We start from the raw sequence: 25768 nt of genomic DNA on the forward strand, positions 1-25768 counted from the left end.
CATTAAACTGCCTGGTTTGCCTCCCTGCTCTACAATGTCACCTTGGGTAAGTTGCCCTTTTTAAAAAACCTTGTATTGATGCCTACTACCTAATAGAATCGTGAAGGCCAAGTGAGACAGTGCTTCAGAATAATATCTAGCTCCTGTTTAGCTACACATCAGTGTTTGTTTTTACATCTACTTTAGAAATGGCCTAGATAATACCATACTACTTTGGTAAGTTAGAAAAGTTAATGACTTGTATAACACACAAGGAAAAACAAGCACTGGTCATACCACTTTTATTTACATTGTATCTATGTTACATTGTTTATTCAATATAGAAAAAATATGAATACATTCATAGTATTCTCTTTTAATTTGGTAATTCCACATTGTCAAATATTGACTATTTTCATATTGGGTGTCCTACCCAATTAAAAAAAAGAATGGACTTAGCAAACAATTCTAATTGCATCATGTTATTGATATAGTAATTATTACCTTATTTGTTGTCTCTTTTTAAAAACAATCTAATTTTGAAAACATGATTAAACTACTGCTTAGTGGCTTAGGGAAATATTTTTTAAAAAGAAATTCATTCATTCTTTCCACAAGGAAATTTTTAAGGTAAACATCTGAAATGCCTCAGTGACCAAGGAGAATATATTCCTTATAAAGGGGTCATGTTGAAAGAAAATCAAGTGGTAGACCCCACTGCACAATGGTTCTACACATACCAAACAGAAATGGGGACTATATTGACAATTATGTTGCAAAAAGCCCACACTGAGAAGTCGGGTTTCTTTTAAAAATCCATTTTACAAATAAAATCAGTGATTATCTTTTTTGGACATAATACTTTCATTAAATTGGTCAAACTCAAAAATCAATGCTACAAAATACAGTATTTTCCATTGCTTTTAGTTGTAATGTACACTATGTACAGAATGACAGTAGTTACCTATCTTATACTAAATACAGATGAACAAATAGTGTGTTAAAAACCAGAATCAGGACTTATAAATAGTGCAGAAAATGCAAACGCCAAAAACACGACACCTCCTATGATCGTCACTGGAAGAGAAGAAAAAAAATTAAATGAAGCAAAATTTCCCCTGTACCCTGATATTCTACAAACAAATTTTTGAGGGAGACAATGAATTTACCTGTTTATTTCTAGTCTAGTAAACTAACCTTGAATACAAATTATCACTCCATTTATACAGCAAAGAACAACACTTGACACTATCTTGGGAAATCATAGCATTAAATTGAGATAGTGCTGATAAACAACATTACAACTATACATCCCAAAACCCAATCGTAAAGAAGAATGTTCAACAACCTCTGACTAAAAAAGGGTAGCTATTTCATCGGTAGGCCTCCAGATTATTTATAGCTGCATAGGAAATGTTCAACAGAATCAGTACACCTGGTTCATACCTGATTCTCAGTCTTAATATGTTTTTAAGATCCAAAATTTCCCATATTCCCATATGATAATTACTATGATATCACTGGTGTTTTTAGATGCACTTTTTATTTAACTGACTTCTACCCATGGGGAAAGCAGTTGGGTGATACCTAGGACTTCAAAGAAGATAATTACAAAGACCAGGTGTATTTTAGAAGACAGAACTTAAATACAGAACTAACACACACACCCTATTTCTAACCTCTCAGAAGGAGAAAAAAGAAAAACAATTGACTTACCAGTTCTGACAGAGATTTTTTGTGCTATCATTCTTCCTCCGATTACTGCCAATCCAGTGCATAAGCAGTGTCCCACTGTTCCACCCACTGCTACACCATAGGGATCCTGGAAAGGAAGCATAACCAGCATTAATTTACTACTTTGAAACGAAAGTTGAAACTGCTACTAAGTGCTCTTGTTAAGAAGCACTGAAGATGGAGGCCAGTCACAAAAAATATAAACAGTATAAAAATCCAGGTGTACTGAACTTCATGAAAGGTATATAACAGCTTCTTGAAGGCATATGTACCAGTTGACCTAAACTAGAAAAAACTGAGTAAACCTTTATGGTATAGTATGGCTGTGCTTCCCGAGAAAGAAACCTCACTCTTTAGTCTTCATGCTGTTAGCTCAGTACCCGGAATACTTTTCATCCAGTCAAATTAGAATCAGCGAAGGTTTTCCAGAAAACAGCTCTGAGGGGCAGCAGGTGTTGTTAGCAAGAGGATTTGATTTTTGTTTTGTAGGGGAAGGAAATGCTAAGGAGAAAGCGGTAAAAGAAAACCAACTTCAGAGCTCTTCAGCCTTTCTACAGATTACCAACAAGACACCAGAGGATTCCACAAGGGAGCCAGGTCATGAAGGATACTGTAAACTTGGGGTTCAACCTTTGTCTTTAGACACTGGCTGATTTCTACATAGGGCATGATATAACAGGCTTATGCTTAAAGATCTAAATGGACAAAATGTACTGGAGGGGAACGAGACTGAAGATAAGGTGAGAAGATACGGTAAGAAGCAACACTGGCCTGGTTGAGGTGGGAAGCTATAGGCATAGAAAAGGCAGATGACTTTAAGAGAAATTGTGTGGCATAATTAATGCCTCAATGATAAACAAATGATAAGTGCTCTGAAAATAAGGCATGACACCCAAGTTTCTCTTTAATTATCTGGGTGAGTTAAAGTAACTCCATTGAGATTAAAAAGAGAGGAGGAGCAGAGAAAGGCTTAAAGTTGCTGACAGGAGTGAGTGGTGTAAGAATCAGATGAATGTGATGGTGGAGAAGCTAAGGGACTGAACATAATAACCCTGGGAGAGGATGCTAAAGAAGGATGTTGATAAACAATCCTCAAAGGATGACAGAGTAAGAGGAATCAAAGGAGACTGAAAGGTGGCCAGGCAGTTAGCCTCCCAAGAGACCACAGCAGGTCTTGTCAGTGGCTGCAGTGAGCTCTTCAAAGCCCCCAGTCAGCACTCCTGGTGAGGTTAGATCTGTGGTTTCAAGGGCAGCCAAGTACAATGACATTTATTCCTATCACACCAAGCTCTTTGAGACTGTGGGAAGAGGAAGAAAGTGCTATTTGGCAGAGAACTAGACTTGAAGAAAGGGGGCCTCCCACCCCCAACAAAGATGAGAAAAGACTCATGCTAAAAATGCCCCCCAAATTGCGCTGGGACAAAGGTAAAGATTTAAGATGGGGCAGGGGAGATATTTGAGAAGCTAAGAGCCAGGACATAGGAGGAAGCAACTGCAGTTGTGAGGGGTAGGAAATGAAGAAAAGCAGGCTATTGCTCTCTGAAGCAGGAGGGGGCCCAGTGCCTTGGCGTGGGCAGTGTATGTGCACAGATAGGAAGTGGAAATGGTATGAAGCATGAATGGAAAATTAGGACTACACTTCCCAAATTCTATTTGTGTATTATAACCTCTATAACTGCTTCCCCAGAAGATAGCATCATTCTATTTGAGAATGATACCTGAAAAAAAATCACTAGATTAAATAAAACCCATTTTTCAGATTGTTAATTTATAGACTGAATCCTTAAAAAAGAAAGAAAAAAAAAAGCCAAGGAAACATCACTTGACAAGTATGACCCAAAGTTCTCTACTCCCAACCCCCTCGTACCCATTAACATTTCAAAGATACTAGGGTTCTGTGATATGCAATTTAGGAACATCAATGTAGGAAGTAGAGATGCAGAGTAAAATGGTTTCAACCAACTGTGTGGTTCATACCAAAAAAAAGAATATTAAGGGAACAAAATAGACACAACACATTTGCCCTTTAACAGCTCACTAAACACCACTGCAGTGCTGGGTATGGAAGGGTGGCTGATGGAGTGCTGTGTTGGGGACTGTGCTGCCTACATGCAGCATCAACCCATGAAGTAGGTGATCCCCCTTTTCAAGTGAGGAAGTGCAGGGAAGTACAGCGATATGATCACACAATGAGACATGCCATGCTCTAAGAAGCATGGACCAAGTGTCCGGCATAGAGAGGGAGTCCAGTCTTGCCCGGTTACTGCTGCACAGAAGAGTGTATAGAAGAAACGCAGGGATTCTGCCATCAGAGCTCACCCTGCAGAACCTCCCACGTCCACCACATACATGGTCACTTACTTTCAAGTCCCAATTCTGGCAATCTGAAAGTCAACAAAAGACTAGAAATCAAGAAGAATACAGATACAGCCAATAAAGTGACATTTTAAAACAAAGTTTGTCTTACAGGAATTGAAAAATAGAGATCCTTTCTTCTCTTTCCCCCTCTTCCCAGAATATAGCATTTGAGACTTCTCTGACAAAATAGCCTTTCCCTAGCTATCTTAGTCCTGGCCCTCAAAATGCTTTATATTTTAAACTGCAGCCTATGTTAATAAACTTTTTCTTTTATGAAGACATTTCCAAGGATTTAAAAACTATTTTAATCTAAAATTGTACAATTGGATATAAATATAGATAAGTATACTAGTTAAAATCAAGAAGAGCCTGAAAATTGCAACTTCCATTCCATAACCCTCTCCTCAGTAAATCTTGATAAATCTATGTGAACATTAAAATATTCTGTCTATTCCCCTCTCAAAAGGAAGAAAGGATAAGAAAGAAACTAAACCAACAAGTATCTTTAAAATAAGAGGCATTCAACAATTATGAACAAAACAGAGAAGAAAGGGCTACAAAGGCAGATGGCCTCGGTCTGGTCCTCGCCCTGTCGTCACCCAAGTCACCCAATTTCTCTGGGCCTCAGGTTATTTATCTTTATTGAGTAAAGGCTGGAAAGAGATGAACTGAGGTCTCTTGTATCTCACCATCCTAGCACTCAATAATCTAGAGCTAAGACATAACAAAAATTTTCTATACAGAAACAATTCACCCATTATAGTAGTGCCCAAAGATAAGCACTGTCAACATTCTGATTTCCTTAAGTGCTTTTTGTTCTTTGAATACCTTTTAAAATTTCTGTCATTAAAATGATGTTGAAAAGTGCATAATCCAAGAGCTACATAACAATTTGTGGATAACTGAATCAATTCTTTATTAGAAAGTTCAGTCTGTTTCTAGTTCACTCAGTTATAATAAAAACATAAGTAACCTGTGCAACACTCAATTATTTCTTCAGTATAAGGAATAGAGAAACCAAAATTTACACACTTTAAAAGGCTATAAACATTTACTGCCAAACTGGACTTCAAAAATATTAGGACAATTTATATTTTCAACAAGCATATACAGGCAGGTTCTGAAAAAAGCAAGCAAGCCAAGCCAAGATGGCCATAACTTTTGGGAAAATCGGGGAAAAGGACCAAACAAGGGGAAAAGAGAAAGCAATTAAATTTGGATATAAAAACTTCATCAGACTGGAAGCAGAAACAAGAAGGCTCATATGAGATGAGATGATTAGAGAGTCTAACATGGGAAACAACTCACTGGCCACTGACACTGAGCAAAGTTACTTGATTGTATTTACTTTTAATATAATCATAGTATTAAGTCTCACCCACCTCTCTAGCTGCCAGAACAATCGTAGTGAGTTGAGAGCGATCTCCCCATTCTGCTAAGAATGTTAGTGTAAGAGCTTGAACAAAAATGGGTGAAATAAAATGCAGCCACTTTTTCTGAGGTATTGTTGTGCTTGTACCCGTTTCAACATCTCCTGGTCCATTTAAGAGTTTGGTTCGTTGAAACTAAAACAAAAAATTACATCAACACTGGGAATCAATAGAAAAGGCACAAAATCATTATTATTTTATTTGCTTAAGTTCTATGGAATATGTTCCAAAGAAACTAAATTTCTGTGACCCCAATTTCTCCTTTGATTTCATGTAGTAATATATGTTATATTCTCAATTCTTATGTTCCTCAGTAAAACAAATCAAATGGCATTTATTGATCATTTACTATCCTAGATGCTATGGAAGGAACATGTAAAATGATAAAATATAGTTACTGCTTTTCAGGAGCTATAATCAATCTAATGAAGGAACTTGATTGCCAGGTTTGGTATTCATCTTTACTTCCTTTCTTACCACATTCACACTAACCCAGAATTCTATCACCGTCAGCTTTAAGAAGGGAAGCTGATCAAAATAAGATATTTTTTTGTAGCTCAGACACAACACGTGGCCACTGAAAAACCCTGAATAGTGCTTATTCCTCACTGAGTGCCTTTTTGGCCCAGATATTTAACAGTGCTATAACTTACTTCTTCATCCTTCTTCTTTAATTCTGCTTGAACTTCTTCCAGTTCCTCTTGACCCTCATCTGGGCTCATCTTCAAGCCTTCCCGAAGCATTCTAATGCCAAAAATGGCAAATAATGCAGTTGAGACATAGTATGTGTACACCCTGGGGATGACGGTGGTGGCATAGCCAAACAGAACTGAAAGAAAATGCCAACAGTGTGTCTGGTTAACTGGCCTTACCACAACAACCAAAGACAGGGTTAACATCAAGAAATCATAACTTAGCACTGTTAAAGAAAAGATGGTTCACATTAGCAACTACTGTAATAACCTTAAACAACTCCATCTTTCCCTCCACCAATACTGAACCTTTAAGTCTAACCATGGCCCTCACACAGCTTACTAAGACATCAATGGCATAGTTGAAGATGGCATATTGACCTTCCCTCCAGACCTGTTCAGCCAGGGTCTGGCTTGCCACTTATGTTGTACAGGGTCTAGGACTTGAGGTAGGCTAATTTTGATGCCCTATAAGGATTCTACAGCCTGAAGCCACACCCCTTTCATATGTAGGTATAATTTCTTAATTACAAATCTTTAAATGATTCAAACTCTGCTCCTTTTTAACTCTTTAAAATAAGTTTTATATGATTCTTTTAGTTATATTAAATATTAGGATGCATTTTGACATAATCACAAAAGCATGGAATATAATTTGCTCTAATTCAGTCCCCAGCACTCCCCGTCTGCCCCTTCTCTAAAGCTCTTTATGCAATTTATTTTTTTTAATTAGTATCTTGTAGATATACTTGATGATGTGATTCACTGTGCTATATTCATATATACACATACACACACACACACACACACACACACACACACACACACGAAAGTTCAGTCAGATTCATTCCACTCTTCTTCTCTTTTCCTGACCTACCTTCCTCCCCACTCAATCCCGTTCATCTACTCTACTGATTTTTCCTCTATTTTGATGAAATCCCCTCTTTTTCCCCCTTTTCTCTCCCCATCCCCTTATTTTGGGTAATAAGTATGTCTTATAAAAGAAAACTAGAAATTCCTTATAGATATGTGTGTATACAAACATAAACATAACATACACATATATTTTCTAGATATGTCCACTGAAAAGCAAGAAACAAAGATGTCTCAGTAACAAAGAGTCCACCTTATACTAGATCGAGCCACTAAATGACTCCTCAAGGCTCCTTAGTCAGAGAAATTGTCTATTCCAAGACTGGGCAGACAAAGTTCAAGATGAACCTGCAATATTTTATTATACTAGAAAGTAAGGAAAAGCAAAAACAAGAGAGGATATCACAAGGCCCTAGAGACAGCTTGAAAGGGCTCCCACTGGCCAAATCTGGGGCAATGTAGCAACACACCAGTTTAATAATTAAAATCACTAGAAAAAAAGGAGTTAAAGAGCCTATATTGAATAGGCAAACAAATGGCACTTGCTTATAGAATTCCAAAGCTCACTGTTAAATGTGAATCAAATACTGGAATTACAAACTCATCAATTTACAAGCATAGAGGAAAGGTTTACATCATCCCAGAGTCATCCTAAATCTATGAGGAAACTGTCACAAGTAATAGGGTATTTGTACTGTCTTCAAGTGACTCCCTATAGAGAAAAAACAGAAACAAAAACAGAGCACCAGAGAAATTTGAACTAGGTGATCAAAATGAACATCCCAATAAGGGGAAAATGGACATTGTGTGCTTTTCAGATGGGCTACCGTTCGAGGGACACAGTATCATCTACAGTTTTCTAGTCAAGAATGCATAACTTCAGCTAGGTGACTTGAGAAGCTAAGGCAGGAAAACTGAAGTTCAAGACAAGCCTCAGCAACTTAGCGAAACCCTGTCTCAAAAATTAAAAAGGGCTGAGGATGTGGCTCAGTGGTCGAGTGCCCTGAGTTCGATCTTCATACCAAAAAAATATCTATATATATTTCAATTTAAATTTCAGTTTAAATTTGGCATATATTTGCTTTTGATAAACTAATAACTATAACTCAATCCATAAGAGATTTAACAAAAGAAACTTTCAATTTCGGGCTGGGGATGTGGCTCAAGCGGTAGCACGCTCGCCTGGCATGCCTGCAGCCCGGGTTTGATCCTCAGCACCACATACAAACAAAGATGTTGTTGTCCGCCGAAATCTAAAAAATAAATATTAAAAATTCTATCTCTCTCTCTCTCTCAAAAGAAAAGAAAAACATGATTCACAAAAGAAAAAACTTGATAAGTTGCATCACCAAAAACTTAGATCTTTAAAAAAAAAAAAAAAGAAAGAAACTTTCAATTTCTTTCAAAATTCAGTATTAAAGTTATATTTTTATTGCAAATATATGTAATAGAAGGATTCATTTAAGATTTTTCAAGCAAAACCTTACCATTAAGTTAACCTTATCATCATAAAACTCAATAAATAAAAATAATTATAAGAAAGTTTAAATCAAATAAATGAGCCAAATAAATTTCCGACTCTCAAAAAAGAGTTTATGTCAAGCTGGAATTGGGTATATTTCAAAACACCATAACAGTTTTATTTTATAAAATATATTAGACACTAGACCTTTGCTATTCCTTCTTAAATTTGCAATAAAAAATTTCAGATAAGTTCAGTGGCAGGGGGAGGCATAATTTTTCAAAATTATTTTCAAGACTACACAGGAAAAAGGTGTGCCACTCCCTGATACTATTTCAAAAAGTAAAGGTGAAAAGTGCTGTCAGCACCAGTGGCTAGAGGATGATGCAAAAGGGTTGGGACAGAAGACAGACAGACACCACAGCTGAGGAGGAACCGAACACACAGAAGACGCTGGGACAAATATCCACAAGCCCAGGGTAGGAAGGGCACAGAGTTGACAGCCTCTTGGCCCCCTTGAAGCAAAAGCTTCAACAAAAGATTTCTCTGATACTATTCAAACTCATTCCAAATAAGTGATGTCACCATTTGCAATTCTCTCCTATTCGTATTTACCATCATAGGTACTTGCCTTCAAGGAGAAACTGTTTTTACTGTGAAAAATTAATAATTCCCTTATTAATTTCCAAAAAGTGATAAGCATTCAAATTGTTTTAATTGTTAAAAAACTCATTTATATGTTTATAAAGACATAATCTTTAACAAGTATTCAGGCATCTCATAGCCAGAAAATAATTTATTCTGCACTTTCAAAAATGAGTTTCATTATGATAAATCTATAACATTGGTGAGGAAAGAGAGGTGAGTGGCAAAGCACTCTAAATAAAACATCTCACTAATATAGACCAGAGCCCACAGTGTAAGTGGACATCATTATTTCCATTTTAGAGATGGGAAAACTAAATACCAAAGAGATTAAATAACTTTTGTGAAGCTAATACATTGCAATTCAGACTCAAATACAAGTCTGGCTCAAAGGGGAAAAGCTCAATATTTTCCAGCAAACCATGTGGCTTGAGGTATCTTTTGAATGTAGAGACCATACTTTGTTCAGTTATTTTGGCATTGACTTCTGATACTTCTTTTGAATGTAGAGACCATACTTTGTTCAGTTATTTTGGCATTGACTTCTGATACTCTAATGTTTTGAAAAAGTAATGCCCATAAAGTAGTATATCAAACAGCAGCACATGCAGGGAGTACCTGACCATAATGGATAAAAACAGCTTAATATCACAATAAACTGAAAGCTATTTCTCACTGATTACCTCCCTAAATGTCCTTCAACAGGAAAATATGCAATTTTTTTGTTGTTTCTAGAATCCTATTTCTAAAATATCAAATATAAATAAGCTTATCCAGACTGAAAAGAAAAAAAAAAAAGCTGAAACAGAATAAAAGTAAGGATAAAACATCACTGAATAAGTTATGAGGGAGTATGCATCTTGGCCGTGAACAGCAAAACATTTCATTTTAAAAGTGAGATGTGGCGTTTAAGAATTTATGTACTGACATCATTTGCTGACTAATTTCTAGAATATAAAACACATTCCAATATAACTGGCCCAGTGATTCAGTAGTCAATGCCTCACACAATGCTTTCCATTCACTCACCTCTCACTGGGGGAAAACACTCACCTGACAAGCAGGTCATCAGGGCCAAGGCAAGCATAGCCCCAGCCAGCACCGTCAATCGGTTATAGCGCATTGCCATGATGGCTGCTATGAAAAATGTCTTATCACCCAATTCAGACACAATGATGACTGATATGGCAGCGACAAATGCATGAATAAATCCCAAATTGGTTTGGGTAGCTGGGTCTTCTTTATTTGTGTGAACTGGGGCTGCTGGTGTAAATCCTTTCTGGAAGAAAAAAAAAATTATTAAATAATTATTAGTTACTTTTTGAAATAAATTATTTAACATTCTTTTATTTTACATGTGAATAAGATTCTTTTTTTTGGTCATGGTCATATTTATCACTTTCAAAGTCAATGGTAATGATGATGACCTTTGATGGTCGATCCTACAATGCACAGCTATGTAAAAATTTTCCAAACTGATTTAAAGAAAATATAGACCAGCTATGTTCAAACATTAAAATTACCTTATTTTCTAAGTATCTGTTATCTGAGATTTAGTTCTTAGCTATGTCCCATCAAATTTTTATTAGTAACTTGGGTGGAAGTCCCAGGTATGATTATCAAGCATTCAAGTGACATGAACTGAGAGACAAACTTCAACTGAGACACTATAAAATTAACAAAGTAGGACCCAAAAGCTCTCACAGTCTATATTAAGAATTAGCTAAGCTGGATGCCATGGCACATGCAACTTAGGAAGACTCTATCTCAAAACAAAAAATAAAAAGGGCTGGCAATGTAGCTCAGTGCTAGAATGCTCTGGGTTCAATCTCCAGTACAGGAAAAAAAATAAATAAATTTAAAAAAGAGTTGGTTTTAGCTAAGACAAGGTTTAATATAGATTGATGTGTACATGGTCCCACAATTAGGTCTAAAAAATTCTTGAAGATAATGTGGCCTAATAACAAGACAAACCATAGTCTTGGTTGGCAGGAAGTTGAAAATGTGTCAAAGTTTCAAAAAGGCAATAAGCATTGTGCTTTAAGGAGTTAATGGCAAGCCCCATAGTATTCTACACTGCTTGGCCCTTCCCCAAAGTGCTGTACACAGTTCTGAGGTCCCACTCTTGAAAGCACCATCCTCTGAAGATCACCCAAGATGGAGAGAGAATCTAAAACCAGGGCTTGGCAAGCTCTGTGGAGGCCAACACAGCCTGTTTGAGAAAGGGATGAAAAATAAGAAATAGGGAAGAAGGGAGGTTAAGAGATGGGAGAAGGAGAGAGGAAAGGAAAGAAATAAGATTACACAACAGTGATCTCATGTAGCCAGCAAAGATGTAACCTGCAAAACCTAAAATACTGTCTGGCCCATTACCAAAAAGTGTATTGGCTTGGACTCTAAGACAATCACAAGAAACCAGGAAAGACAGTAATTGGTAAAGTCTGTTGTTAGTCTATCCCCTCTATATGGTCCCAAGAGGCAGAAGTAAAAAAAATTATAGGTGCAGGTTTCAGATTAATTCAGAGAAAAGATTCCTATTCAAAAGAGCCACTCAAAGCTGGAATGGGCTGTAAGAGAAGATGTCCGAGTGCCAGGGAAGGGAACCACCACTTCCAAGAAACTGACTTCACTCTGGTTCTCAACCAGGACACCTATATCTCCAAGAGGGCAGCTGGCAATGTTTGGAGACACTTCTGGTTGTTACAAATGAAGGGGAACAACTGGTATCTAGTGGGTAAAATCTAAAAGCAGAGACACTGCTAGATAGCCTACAATGCACAGGACTTTCCCCCTCAACAAAAAATTATATATCCAAAAATTATACATCCAAGATAGTTCCCAGGTTGAGAAACACTGGGCTAGATAACTCACTTCGACCCTAAGAGCTTATCTTTGATTAATTTTTAAAGCTTACCAATCTCTACAAATCCAAGACATAAAAAAAGAAACCTGAGAACATAAGTTGTTTTGGAAAGGTAAAAACGAAGTAACATGTTTTACAAAAGGTAAAGGTCCTTGAAGGTCCTGATCAGAGATATCAAAAGGGTAAAATCCTAAATTTATAGTGTACATGTCATTCCTTCACACACAGCATAAAACTTCACTTCAAAACACCATGGTACAAATAAGAAAAATTTAAGTATTACTCAGATTAGATCTCTGAGCTAAAAACTGGGGTAATTTAACAACTGAAAAAACTTTCCCAGCCTTGGCAGTCAGCTCTAGATTGTGCATGTACCATCTTAAGGGCTTCCAGGTTCTCTACCTCACCACCAGTTCTCTACACCACACTATCCAGTGTGCCTTTAAAAATGAGGCTCTGGTCTCTTCTGATACCCTAGCATTACGCATCCCAAAGACACATGCATTTCACCTAGGCTCTACCTAACATAATGCTTTCCTGCTGGATAGGCTTTTTATATGAAAAAAATTCATTATAAAATTTCAAAATCTTAAATTGAAGGAAAATTTGAGGGATAAATATATACAATTTATGATCAATTAACACTAAGGTCAAAAAGAAAATGTTTACTTTTAAAATCAAATCACAGTAGTGATCAAAACTACATATTTCCATGGTTTTATAATTCCTAGCCACAAAACCTTGGCTACATTATTTAGTTTCTGTTCCTCTGTGAGATGTGGAGGATAAAATAAAACTTGAGACTACAACAAAACTACATATTCTTAAAAACCTTCCTATATAGAGAACATAAGAAAAGTTAATTTATAGCTTTTGTTGCGTAGAAAGCCCTAGATAGCCAAAATCATACTGTTAAATATGATCCTGATGATAAAACCCTATAACAACTGGAGACTGGAGCAGGAGGATCACCAAGTTTGAGGACAATCTGGGAAACCAAGCAAGACCTTATCTATAAATAAAAATTAAAAAAGAGCTGAGATACAGCTCAGTGGTAGAGTGCCCTGAGTTCAGTCCTCAATACTGCCAAACGAAGAAAGAAAGAAAAAGCAAACAACAACAACAAAACCAAAACAACTGAAGACAAAAAGTACCAGGGCATTGTGATGACAGAAGATTTTTTAAAATAAAAATATTATAAAAATACTGGAAGGGTTGGAAAATTATCAGTTATCATTCACTGGCTGCTCACTATATACAAGGATCATTTTTTCTGCTCTACGGTCACAGCGGTAGAATCCTTAGCACTGGAAACAAAAGGTCTGGGTTCATATCCAAGGGTTTACCATTTACTGTGACTTTGGGCCAGTAAGTAAACTTTCCTGTGACTCAAGTTCATCTCTAAAGTAAGAGGTAACTATGCCCCAGGACTGCTGTGAGCTAATGAATGAAGTCCTTAAGATGGTGCCTAGCACTCAGTTTTTGTAGCATCACACAACATGACCAGCTTATTTATCTTCATGAAACTAATTACACCATGTTGCTACATTTTAAAACATAAAAAGAAGTAAAATTATTTGAACTATTTTAACCCAATACCACTAGACTACTATTTAAATTGTAAGCAATATTTTAAAAATTACTAATGAAATTTTTTTTTCATACCGTCAATTCTAGTGTACATGACACATGGCTCATGGCTACAGTACTGGCAGTGCAACCTGAGAGTCTGCCAAGCTTCTGCTTACCATAGGCCCTGAGTGAATCACACAGTCCAACGTTTCCGACCTCCTTTTCATTATGGTCCTATTAATGAAGATTCCTCAAGAGATGGGGAGGGGAGGGGACAGAGGTGTAGGAAAGACGGTGGAATGAGAAGGACATCATTACCCTAGATACATGTATGATGACTCTACATCATGTACAGAGAAATGAAAAGTTGCACTCCACTTGTGTACAATGAAATGAAATGGATTCTGCTGTCATGTATAACTAATTAGAATAAAAGTAAAAATAGACTCCTCAAGAGACAACTCAAGTAGAACCTCTTGAGCAAAGCCTACCCCAGTAACTTCAGCTGTTAATGATCCTGCACCCCCTAAAATAAAACTCTACACACACTACAGGCAGTAAGTCACAGCAGAGACAAGAAAAAAAACTTAGTTTAAGATAGAAACACTCAGGAACTCACCTTTTTGTATTAGAAACATGTATAAATGTAATGCTATCAATAGAAACTATTAAATGGTAAATCCATGTAACAATAATATGGAGCTAAAAGATGTTCTATATATACTAATATAGAAAAATCATTAAGATGCTTCAAATATATGTCTGTAGTCATCATAATGGGGGACGCATGTAATATATAATATGTATACAACTGTAAATATGGACCAAATCTCAAGAAACAGTAATGGATGTTTCGAAGGAAGGAATCAGAATAACTAGGAGTCAGCAAACTTTTTCTTAATCAAATATTTAATAGCTTCATGGGCTACTTAGTTTCCATGGTAACTCTGCTGCTGCAACTTGAAAGCAGCTGTAGGTGATACCTGAGTGAGTATTGCTGTGTTGAAATAAAACCTTATTCACAAAAACAAGCAGTTAGTGAAAAACTGATCCCTGAACTAGAATTCAAGGGGAAAAAGCAGCATATTTCTCACTATAGGTTTCTCTCTACCTTCTAGATTTTATCATGCACACAATTATAGACATGAAGTGCATCACTTCAAAAACCTCTTAACCTAGCCTCTTATTCCAGCTCTTGGAGATCATTCCTTGCAGTCTAAGGCTGGCTTCAGGCAGGTCCAACCTGAAAGCACACTGTTCTGCACTTAAGTTTTGCTACCTGGGCATGTGGGGAGTTAATGGTGGGTCAACCTTTGACCAATTAGGGAAGTCAGTTGTGAGATTCATTTCATAAGGCTCCTTGAAGGTCTCAGTGGAATGCAGTACTAGTCACTCTTGGTGCAGCTAACTTGAACAAGTATTCATCTCCTATCCTGTACTGGCAATGGGAAAGAATACAAGCATGTTCTGAGACCAGGCAGTAAGCCATGAGATGACTGGGCAAGATGAGAAAGATATTGGGTATAGAATGAAAATGTTATGGTTATAGTCTAACTTAGGAGCAACAGTATAAAACATAGGCACTGTGACAAATAATCAGAGCAGAGTTGAGAATACCAGTTACTGGACCAATTAATTAGGAGGTCAGCTGCATAACACCAGTGCTGAGGACAAATCAGAGAAGAAAGAAAGTATACATATGATAGAAAGGAAAAAACAAATCAATGGGCCTTTAAAGAGAGAGAGTATAGGATCAGAAATAGCTTTGAGTCTCATTGAATGAGAAAAATATTAGTAACTCCTAAAGGAATCAGATTGATTTCAGATATGGTTTCAATTTGAAGTGACATGGAGCATTTCAAATGAGGTTTTCTAAAAGGTCTCAGAAGTGGCTCTTATTAAGACAGGACAGCCTCACAGTTGTACCTGGTTGCTGCAACCTCAATTAGCTGAAACTTTGTAAGTAGATGTGATTTCCACAAAAGGCAGAGATAACTCAAAAAATAAGAGTTAAGATTAAGCCTACAACAGTTCTGTTGTTCCCCAGACATGGAAAAAACAAGGTAGGATTTACAGTGTTCCTCTTGAATTACCTTCATCTTCAGGTTGGTCAACTCAAGGAAAGAGAGCTGTCTCATTTGTAGCATTATGTAGTCATGTCTTTCAAAGTTCACAATGCCTTTAAATTTGACTCTCATCTATACTCTAAGATTAATTTCCAGCCTATTTTCCAGCTCCATCTGTCAACATGGCCTGGACTTATCATTTCTTATCCTGAATACTTCTCTATTACTTTAAGCTTGGTTACATTTTAACACTTGGAGGTAATGTGATACCATTTTTCTGTGTTTCTAAAAAGGAGGGAGCTTCCCACATTATTTATGTCTCAACATACTCATATGATATTCATTTAGGGATCTGAATCCAAAACCACAATAGCTCTCATTTCAAATATGGAAATTCTAAACAAATTATTTTCTGAATCTCCATCTCTTAATTATTTGCAACCTTCATGCTCTACTACACATGCCAAATCTAAGAGAAATACTTGAATAATTCTTGTGGCTTTACTTTGCCATTCCAACCATTCATGAACCTACCGACAGTTGAACTTTTTGAAATGTTCAAAGTAAAAAGGCACACTCATATTTTTCTTATATAAATAATGCCTGAACATCTTTAAAAGCATATTAGTACCAATAGCCTGAAGAGGAAAGGGGATGTTAGTAGAAACTCATTACTCTGAATATTCTGGTGAGCATGCTTCATATATATATATATATATAATGATATTCTGTAGAATTTAACAAAATAAGTATATACTATACATTCTATCCCTAAACTACAATCCTTAATGGATTGTTTTGCATATATTTTCTATTCCAGCATAACTGACCTATAGCCTTAGTATTAATGTCTGCAAACTGTTCTGACATACTAAACGTCATTTTTTACTGAACCAGTTTTCAGCCAGTGATCTGTGTGATGGTCAGTTTTATGACCACCAAGGCTAGGCAACAGCCCCTGGTTATGCAATCCCACATTAAGTGTGCTACAGCAATGCAGGTCTCTTGCAGATGTGATTATAGTCCACGGTTAGTTGGTTTTCAGTAAGAGAGTTTACTGTTTACTTGAGATTATCTGAGTAGACTGCATTCAATCTTTTGAAAGGCCATATGACCAAAGCTGAGGTTCCTCTGCAAAGCACAAAGTACAACTGTTAAAGCAGCTTTAAGCCATGCCAGAGAATAATACCTTGCCTGCTGGATTGGCCTGCCCTATAGATAAGTAACTTTCCTGGTCATGCCTCGCAACTGCCAAATTCTTGCAATAAATCTTTAAAAAAGCAAAAACAAAAAACCCCACAAACAATCTTAGAAAAGATATTATTTAGGGAAGGGGTTGAGGGTGGAGAAGGAAGAAACAAACAAAAACAGAAATAAAAATTGTCTTAAACAGCTAGGCACCAAGTACATCATTTACTGTACTTAACAGCAGGGACAGTTGCCATTAACTGGATACACCAGGTATTTTCATACATATTGTTTCACTTGCTGTTCAAAAAGTTATTAGCTCAATTTAACAGAGGATGAGAAACAGGCCCCAATGGTGTAGGACTCTTAAAAAATTCAAATCACAGTTAACAGTGTCAAATGAGAACTGAAAAGACCTGGACTTGGCAATTTGCTGTTATGGTACCCGGAATTTCAACAAAAAGGCAGGAGTGAAGCCAGATAGAAATATTAAAGCAAAGTTCAAAAGCAGCTAATTCCCTAATTAGAAGTTTGGTTTATAAAACTGAAGAACAGAAACTAATGCTGTCAAGTAGGGCTAAATGAGTGGCTTTTTTTTTTTTTTTCCTTTACCAAAATAGGAGAAACCCGTGACTATATAGAAGCAGACAGGAAGAAAACAATGAAGAGAATAAAGGTATTAAAGAAGGAAAGTACTAGAGGACTTAGGAGAATAGGAACATAGTCACAGAGAGGAAATATGGAAAGGATAAATAGTTCTGTCCAAAGCACAAAAAAACCGCAGAAATTATGAGCACAGAAGGAAATATTTGGAAGCATACAGGAGTCAGATGCAGAGAGTACAATTCCCATTTAGTACAATTCCGATATTCAGTTACACAATAATCTACCAGAGAAAGTCATCAAATGCTAGTGTTATTTCTTTACTTTAATGTTTAAAACAGAAATATCTTAAGAACGGGACCAACAATTTGTAATTTAAAAACCTTGCTGAATAAAACTCTTTTCTACAAATTAATTCCAAATCAGAAAATTCTGTGTGTGTAGTCCTCATTTAGAAGGTATTCTTTCATGCTTTCTTGCTACTCAAAAGAAGGAAAAAAAATGACAATCAATAAAGAAAAAAATAATTCCTATTCTGGCTCTAGAGTTCAAATTAACACAAATGCTAAAATGGATAGATAACCTGCACCAGAATCTCCATCTACATGATGAAACTTAGAGAAGATGCTTGCTTTGAAACAAAATCTAGAGCTTGCTACCTAGAAAAAAAAGACTATGTCCTTGCAAAAAAACCAAAGTTGCTCAACAAAAGTTATCAAACAAGAGGAGAAATTATAATTGTTATTTGTGGTGCTGGGGATTGAATCCAGAGTCTTGTGCATGTGCAGCAAGCACTCTACTGAAATTATTTTTAAGTGTCAGAGGAAGATGCTTATCATTAGCTCAGAACCGTTTCCTCAATACTATTTTACTGATATGAATCTAAAAAGTTTTTTCAGAAGTTATAAAAATGTGCACAAATATATACATTGTCTTAAAACAATGACACTATGGATAAGCAGGGTTTCAAGACTGCAAATTGAAGACATAACTTTCAAATTAAAGATGTAACTCTGAATGTGTGGTACTGGAATTCAAACTCAGGGCCTTTTGTGTGCAAGGCAACCACTTACCACTGAGCTAAACTCCCAGCCCAAGATATAACATTTTATTTTAAATTTCTGCTATTATGTTTTTGTATTTGTAGATGATTCAGCTTGCTTTTAAAATAACATTTTATTAATGTTATGTTAATTCATGTTTAACATGTACTTTTGAAAAATATAATTAGTGCTTAGCAATTTTATTTTTATGTTACCATTATATAATGCTTCATAAAGTTTAGAATTAGAAATATATAAAGTGTATGTAGTTTTCACTGAATTTTCTTTCTTCTTCTATCTCTTCTTCCTCTCACACTTCTTTTTTTTTTTTTTTTCTGGAATATCCAAGATTAAAATCAGGGCCTTTGCAAGCTAGACAAGTGCTTTATACTCAGTTACATCCCCAGCCCTTTTCTTCATTTTGAGACAGGGGCTTGTTAGGTTACCCAAACTGACCTGAAACTTGCCATCCTCCTAAGTAACTGAAATTGCAGGTATGCACTAACACACTGGACTCAATTTTTCTTATTGAATTGCTTTGATGATAGGACACCATCAAATAAATTCAGTAATGTTAGGGTCTGTAAACAAGTCAGGATGGCACCTAGCATTTTGCCAGGGGGAGTGGTTTGTGAGGTGGCGCCAGCGAGCCATTAAGTGTGGAGATTCCTTATTGGTTGACTGCTGTATCTAGTTTATGTTAATTAAGATGTGTGGAATGTATATATACCCTTCCTGTCCTACAATAAACAGCTCCCACTCCTGCTGTATCAATGTACACAAGTTGTTCTTCACGCCCCCCCCCCCCCCCCGTTATTTTGCTGCAGCCGGACTGCGGCAGATGGTGGCCTGTCCGGGGTGCTCCCCGGGACACTTGGGGGTAAGTGACGAAACAAAGCTGCCCGTCCCTAGAAAGATAGGACGGGAGCAAATCTGCTTGTCCTTAGATAGGGCGAGAGGAAAAATGGCCATTTCGAGAAAATGGAGAGGACTGATACAGTATGTTTGTGTCTTGTTTTGTCTCAGTGTATTGTATTGCCTTTGTGATGAAAATAAAGGGGTGAGAAGTAAATTGATAAGGGAAAGAGGCACCCCAGTGGAACCAAGAATAGTTAGGGTGCGTGAATCGCACGAGCCGGTCAGGGTGCAGCAAGAACTTTCCAAGTGGCGGCAGCTGGCTCTTCCCCACCCCAAATCCAAACCTGACCCAGAGGCACAGTCTTGCAAGCTCTTGCTCCCTGTGCCCAGTAGCAGTTGGAGTCTCCGACTCTCCCTCCCGGGGCCATCTGGGGCTGCCCAGGGCGCCCAAGTCCCTGAAGTTTGATCATTTCCAAGGCCAGTAACTACAATGGTTCTCCCACACCTGGAAGCCAATGAGTAATGAGCACTATTAAGACTTATTTCAAATGTAAAAAACCTTGAGATAATGTACTAAATTGTTCAGAAGGTTGTTTTCTTAGTGGAATGCTACAGGATTTTCTTTAGCCAGCATTGCCGGAACTCCTTCGTCCCAGTGCTGGTGAGGACAAAGGTAAAAGAATTTCCAGTGTTGCTGAAAACAGGAGACTTCGGCTGAGAAATGGACGAGACATCGGATCAAGCTAGCTGCCTACAGAACTTACCTGGACTGTGAGTTAATCTATTGAGACACTGCTTTACCTGGACTGAGACAACAAACTGTAATCTACAACAAATTGTAACTCGGTATCTTTGCTAATGGTGTCATTGCTGGTATAATTTTTCCAAGGGCTTCTTGCATGGAGCCATCAATTGGCTTGGTATTGCGGCATTTTGTATCCTCCCCTTCTGCTTTTGGCAGATTATTTATAGTGTTTGTGTAAAAACCACTATGGCCGTTATTTAAATTAAACAAAAGGGGGAAATGTTAGGGTCTGTAAACAAGTTGGGATGGCACCTGCCATTTTGCTAGGGGGGAGTGGTTTGTGAGGTGGCACCAGCGAACCATTAAGTGTGGAGATTCCTTATTGGTTGACTGCTAGTCATCTAGTTTATGTTAATTAAGATAAGATGTGTGGAATGTATATATACCCCTCCTGTCCTACAATAAACGGCTCCCACTCCTGCTGTATCAATGTACACAAGTTGTTAGTCACCCCCCCCCCCCCCCCCCCCCCCCCCCGGTTATTTTGCTGCAGCCGGACTGCGGCACAGTAATACAACAGAGAGAATAACTATGAATATGTTAAAGTCCTCATAGGCAAGAGCCTCAATCCTAGTAATAAATCAGGAGGCTGAACTGAATGAAGCAGGACTGCAACTTAATAAAAATGGGGGAAATCTTAAAAGAACCTGTAAAAGGAGTTCTCATGATTAAAAGATAATTTTTAAAAATGTCAAGTAACAATACAGTAAAAATATACAATGAGAACCTATACTGGGTCAGGCAACAGGATTTTTGCAGGCTTATCAACAGTGATCTGGCAACTGCAACCAGAATACTTCTCCTTTAGACTTTCAGAATATTCAGCAAATTATAAATTACCTTTATTAAATCTACCCCAACATAAAGGACTTATGCTTCCTATATATGTACTCTACCTATGGAAGGAATAAAGGTGGGGGGAACTTAAGTAGGTCACTAGAAACATAAACTGCATAGAAGAAAGGATCCAAAAGATACTTTTGAGATCCAAGAGTACTTTATTCCCACGGTTTGTAAATTGGAGTTTATTCATGACTTAAGTTCAGAGTAAATTCCTCCAATTTATTTTTAACCTGCTTATTAAACAAAAACATATCCACACAGAAAGCCCAATTTAGAAGTTCAGTCTCCTCACTTTAAAGCACCCTGTAAGATGCAACTACATGCTGACAATTCATCTTCCACTTCAATGCATGAATCTACTAAGGGATTTTTTTCCCCTTCATTTTTAGAAGTCCACTCACAGCTGCATAAAAAAGGTTAAATTTAAACATCTTGTCCCTTTAAAAGACATACTATGTATAGATGCAAAGCCAGCTGAAACTTGATATTCAGCAATGCTGAACCCTTGTTTATGTGGCTATTAAACTGTACTTTGATCATTTTTTACCTCCATTAGGTAGACCAAAAAAGCAAATGATACTTATATTGCATAGTTTAGAAAATATGTGAAAGCAAAAATTGTCAACATACTGTAGCACTGTAAATAAAAAGCTGAGCATCAACTATTTTTGACATCAAAAAATTAAGTGAAAATATATTAAAAACAAGGCAATTATATTTGCTATAAGAATTAAAAATAAATTCCTAACTCCAAAGGACCAAGAATACACGAAAATATTAGAAGGAAAAAAATAACATTATATTGGGCCTTTCCTTTCCCTCCCCACCCCTAGTTTTAAAGACAAAGATCCTTCTGACCACTCAAATATGGTCACTAGACATGTTTCTGCCACTGTGGCCTCTATTTTTACATGGCTGCATTTTTCCCAGCTCCCTAAAAAGGGTTATTAATAGCTATAACTACTATTAATATCTACCACTAGTCTTCTTAAAAATCATGACTCAAACTTCAACAAAATGCCTAAAAGTTACTCATTCATAAATCTCACTCTCACAGTTACTTAACCCAAAGTAGTTGTTATTTTAAAATAAACTTCTGATACTTAGTTAAATGACAATGGGCTAAATGATGAACACTAAGAATAAAGTTCATTAATCAGTTCAACTTCAGAAGTATATGTGAGGAGGCACATCAGCTGAGCCAGGGAGTGACAGGCATAGCTGTCTGAATGGCAGCCCCACTCCTGACCCATGGCTGAGCAGGGAGGGTAGGCAAAAGAAGAGGACAGAGAAGCCCACTCCTCACTTCCCCTGCACCAATAGAGACCCTGACTTCTCATGATGGTAAATGATTTACACTTCTTTTATACCTCTGACTTGATTTACACTGCACATCTCTGTCATCATGGTATGTTTATTACTCTTGAGTTCAAATGCTTCTAATCTTTTCTTATGCTTTTTTTTTTAACTTTACAAAAATCCCAGAATTAACAACCATATAACCAGCTAAAGCTAAAAATTTTAAACCCAACACCAATCTATGAATGGATATGATCTCATTTCAGGCAACAGGTGATTAATACCTGGTTTTTCTTAATTTCATCTAGCAGATCCTTCAGCAAATGAGAGAAAGAGACTAGACAGATACAATTAAAAATATTTTCTGTTGAGTTCACTTCATAGTTTTTCCATAGAATGATTTAATAACTGCTAGAAACTTGAAATGTAATTACTTTAATTCACTCACAGAAAATTACTCAATAAACACCAACAGGCAAGGCCTTATGGGAGAGACAAAGATAAGATATAACCATGGCTCTCCAGACACTAAAAAGCTAACAGGGGCAGATGAAACATGTACACAAATTAAGGGAACCCAAGGTAGCAGGATGTAACTGTAAAGATAGAAACAGAAACAAAAGGCTAAAGCACCCCATAAAGGGGAAAAGGAAAGCCAGGCATCAGGATCAAAGAGCTGTATCGCCCAATATCCAACCAACCATTAAAATCCATCAATAAATAAATAGGTTAAAAGAGCTCTGGTTTGATACAATGAACGCTTAGGACACCTGGTAAGACTCTGAAACCTGAATTTTAATTCTGGTTCTGCTGAGAATAAACTTCTTAGCTCTGAGACATTAAACATCACTCTTTCCAAATCTAGTTTTCCCCATCCATGAACAGGAAATGGCACCTGCTCTACCTGCTGAACAGCAGTTTTGAAGATGAAATCAGCTCCCAGAATCTAAAGTTCCCTGTAACTTTAAATCTCTTCAGAAGTGGCTAGTTATTCAACTTCTTCCTGAGTACTTCCAGTGAAGAGAATTTCATTATTTCTCAAAATTGATTACTACAGTTTGGACAGCTCTCTAATTCTTAGAAAGTTCTTGATGTGTTGAAACCAAAATCGGCCTCTCTGAAATTTCTATCCTCAGGTAATACATAGAAAAACAAAACAACAAAAAACTGGAAAAGCCAAACAAGGTAACATCCAATGATGTGAATAAATGAAATTTTAGAGAAGGCGACAGAGTAGGTATCTGCAGGTTCCTGAAAGTGGGAAAGGTCTGACCCACAGGCTTCATACTTTAGTCTTTCTTTTAGAGAGGTCTTTTGTTTGGGAGAGACCAGAAAAGATCACCTGGCTTGTCTGAAAGCACCACTGAAACATTTTTTTTTTTTTTTAATAGTACACCATATGAGTAAGGGAGTGGTTGTGCAAAAGCCTGGTGGTTAGCTGGAGCCAGAACGTTTAGAAACCTGAATATCCATTCCACAAACAAGGCTGCACTGAAATTACTATGCAGGGGCAATTCACTGAAGATTGCTGATATGATGGTAGAATTCAATGTTTAGAAAAAGTAGGTGCAGATGGGCTGAATGGAGGCTAGGGGAGATAAAATGGAGGCTAGGGATGGGCAGCTGGACCCCAAACTAGCCCTACTAGGGGAGATAAAAGGTCCAGAACTTGAGAGCTGAACAGGAAATGGAGAGCGCGCCCAAGACTGAAAGAAGAAAATTCTTAATTGTTGCCAAGTGAATGAGAAAGGAGTGATTCTCTTGAAGCGCATTTAAAAGTTAGTTTACATCTATTTAGGTAAGGACAATCAAAACACAGATTCTGGTTTACTAATAAATTTAGTTTTGACACCCCACACTGCTCTATCAATCTATACTACCCCAGAGTGATTATTCCTCCGCGTTCCTGAGGGCCACTCCCGGCAAACCATGCCACGTTGTTAAAAAGTGAGAGTCGGGGTACATAATCCACACACACTGAATTTGGCAAAACCCACAGGCCTGATAAGCAGCTTGAATATGCTGTTTCAATAACGAAATGGCCGATGTGATCATCCTTAGGGAATTAAAAAATTCTCCCAGCTGCCAAAAACTTTCTACTTGGGATCCGCATTTCCAGTTTTTCCAGTATAACACATCTGATCGAGACGCGGATTCCGAGCAGCATCTAGGTCCGCGGAACTGAAGGTACACTCGGCAGGCTCTCCGCTGGCTCTCCCTCTCCCTTCCCCCATAAGGAGCTGGGCGAGGCCTGGCCTCACCCAGGGAAGAACGCAGAGGATCGCCTTCCTCCTGGCGAGCCGGGGCGAGCCGGGGCGGGCTCCCCTCCCCCAGCCGGCGCCGGGGCGGAGGGCGGCGCTCTCGCGGGCCTCGAGCCTGGTACCCAGAGCAGCCGGCTCCGCAGCCGCGTGCGCCCCATCCCCCTCCTGCCCAGCCCGGCCCGGCCCGCTCACCTCGGCCCGGGCCGGCTCGGGCCCCTGCACGCCTGCGGGCTGCGGCTGCAGCTGCTGGGCAGCTGCCGGCGGTTCCTTGTTCCGGTGGCTAAGGTCTTCCTCCGGACCGGCCCGGACCCCGACCGCGGACCACAGCAAAGGAACCAGCAGGAGCAGAAGCAGCCGGGGCGCCGATGCGCGGCCGCTCCCCCGGGCCGCCATCCCGCCCGCCCAGCCGCCCGCGCACGGGCACCGCAGGAGGAAGTGCCGGTGACGGCAAGCTGCGACCCGGAGCCGTCTGGGCGGCGCGTCCGTCACGCCCCGCCGCCGCTCAGTGAGCAGCCCGAACCATGCGGGTGGTGGGAGAGGACGGGGAGAGGTCAGAGGCAGGCCGCGTCCGCAGCCGCACCACCGACAGCCACTCTCACCCGCGGAGGCCACACGACTCCTCTAACTGCCTTCGTGCGGCCCTGCCCCAACTCCGGGCCCCGCCCCCTATCCCTGACGGGCTCCCATTGGCCCGGCGTCCGCCTCGGCGTCGTGACGTCCTCGGGCAGGTTGAGGTGCGGCTCGCACGCCCCTCCCATTGGACGCGGCACTCAGGCAGGTACCCAGGGCGGGTTGACAGTTCCCTGTGGGCATCTTTCCGGCACCCCATCTGGAACCCGGCTCCCCCCTCTGTGCCTCACTGTCCCAGGACTGTTCAGCTATTACTTATGCTTCCTTTCGCGACTTTGGCCTTAATATCCCGACCCGCCTTTGCCTACTCTCGACCTTTCTTAGATGTTAAATTAGTTCCAGCGCCGCTAGTTACGTGGCACTTTCCTGCAGGATCTGTCACACCCCTCCGGGTTGGGCGTGTCAACCTACTGCACAGAACGTTCTTAAGGATTCAGAATGCTGTTTTTTGAGCTTTGTAATAGGATTCAGAAATAGATTTTAAAAATTTTCAAGCCTTTTTTTAAAGATGTTATTGCCCATAAATAGCCCCAAAGCCAAACTATCTGACTGGTCCTGGAATAC

General features: G+C 38.6%; 1 protein-coding gene across 1 annotated transcript; it reads right to left on the reverse strand.

Annotated features, from left to right (window-relative positions):
* Window positions 1-273: 273 nt before the first annotated feature.
* Window positions 274-25207, reverse strand: Tmem165 (transmembrane protein 165). Its single transcript, XM_026385905.2, has 6 exons — window positions 24767-25207; window positions 10227-10452; window positions 6155-6330; window positions 5454-5636; window positions 1696-1801; window positions 274-1056 (listed from the first exon to the last, which is right to left on the reverse strand). The coding sequence occupies exons 1-6, from the start codon at window positions 24965-24967 to the stop codon at window positions 980-982; spliced, it is 969 nt and encodes a 322-aa protein (XP_026241690.1). The 5' UTR covers window positions 24968-25207; the 3' UTR covers window positions 274-979.
* Window positions 25208-25768: the final 561 nt, after the last annotated feature.

This window comes from Urocitellus parryii, chromosome 10 (genome assembly GCF_045843805.1).
Source record: "Urocitellus parryii isolate mUroPar1 chromosome 10, mUroPar1.hap1, whole genome shotgun sequence".
Taxonomy (NCBI): Eukaryota; Metazoa; Chordata; class Mammalia; order Rodentia; family Sciuridae; genus Urocitellus; species Urocitellus parryii.

Bases quoted from the DNA above. Each gene is read 5' to 3' on its own strand.
- Tmem165 (XM_026385905.2), bottom strand. From the start codon at position 24,967: ATGGCGGCCCGGGGGAGCGGCCGCGCATCGGCGCCCCGGCTGCTTCTG. The intron at 5,637-6,154 runs GTAAGTTATAGC...TTTTTGTTTTAG, and splicing joins TAAAGAAGAAGGATGAAGAA to TTTCAACGAACCAAACTCTT. The intron at 1,057-1,695 runs GTAAGTCAATTG...CTTCTCTTCCAG, and splicing joins AAAAATCTCTGTCAGAACTG to TGACGATCATAGGAGGTGTC.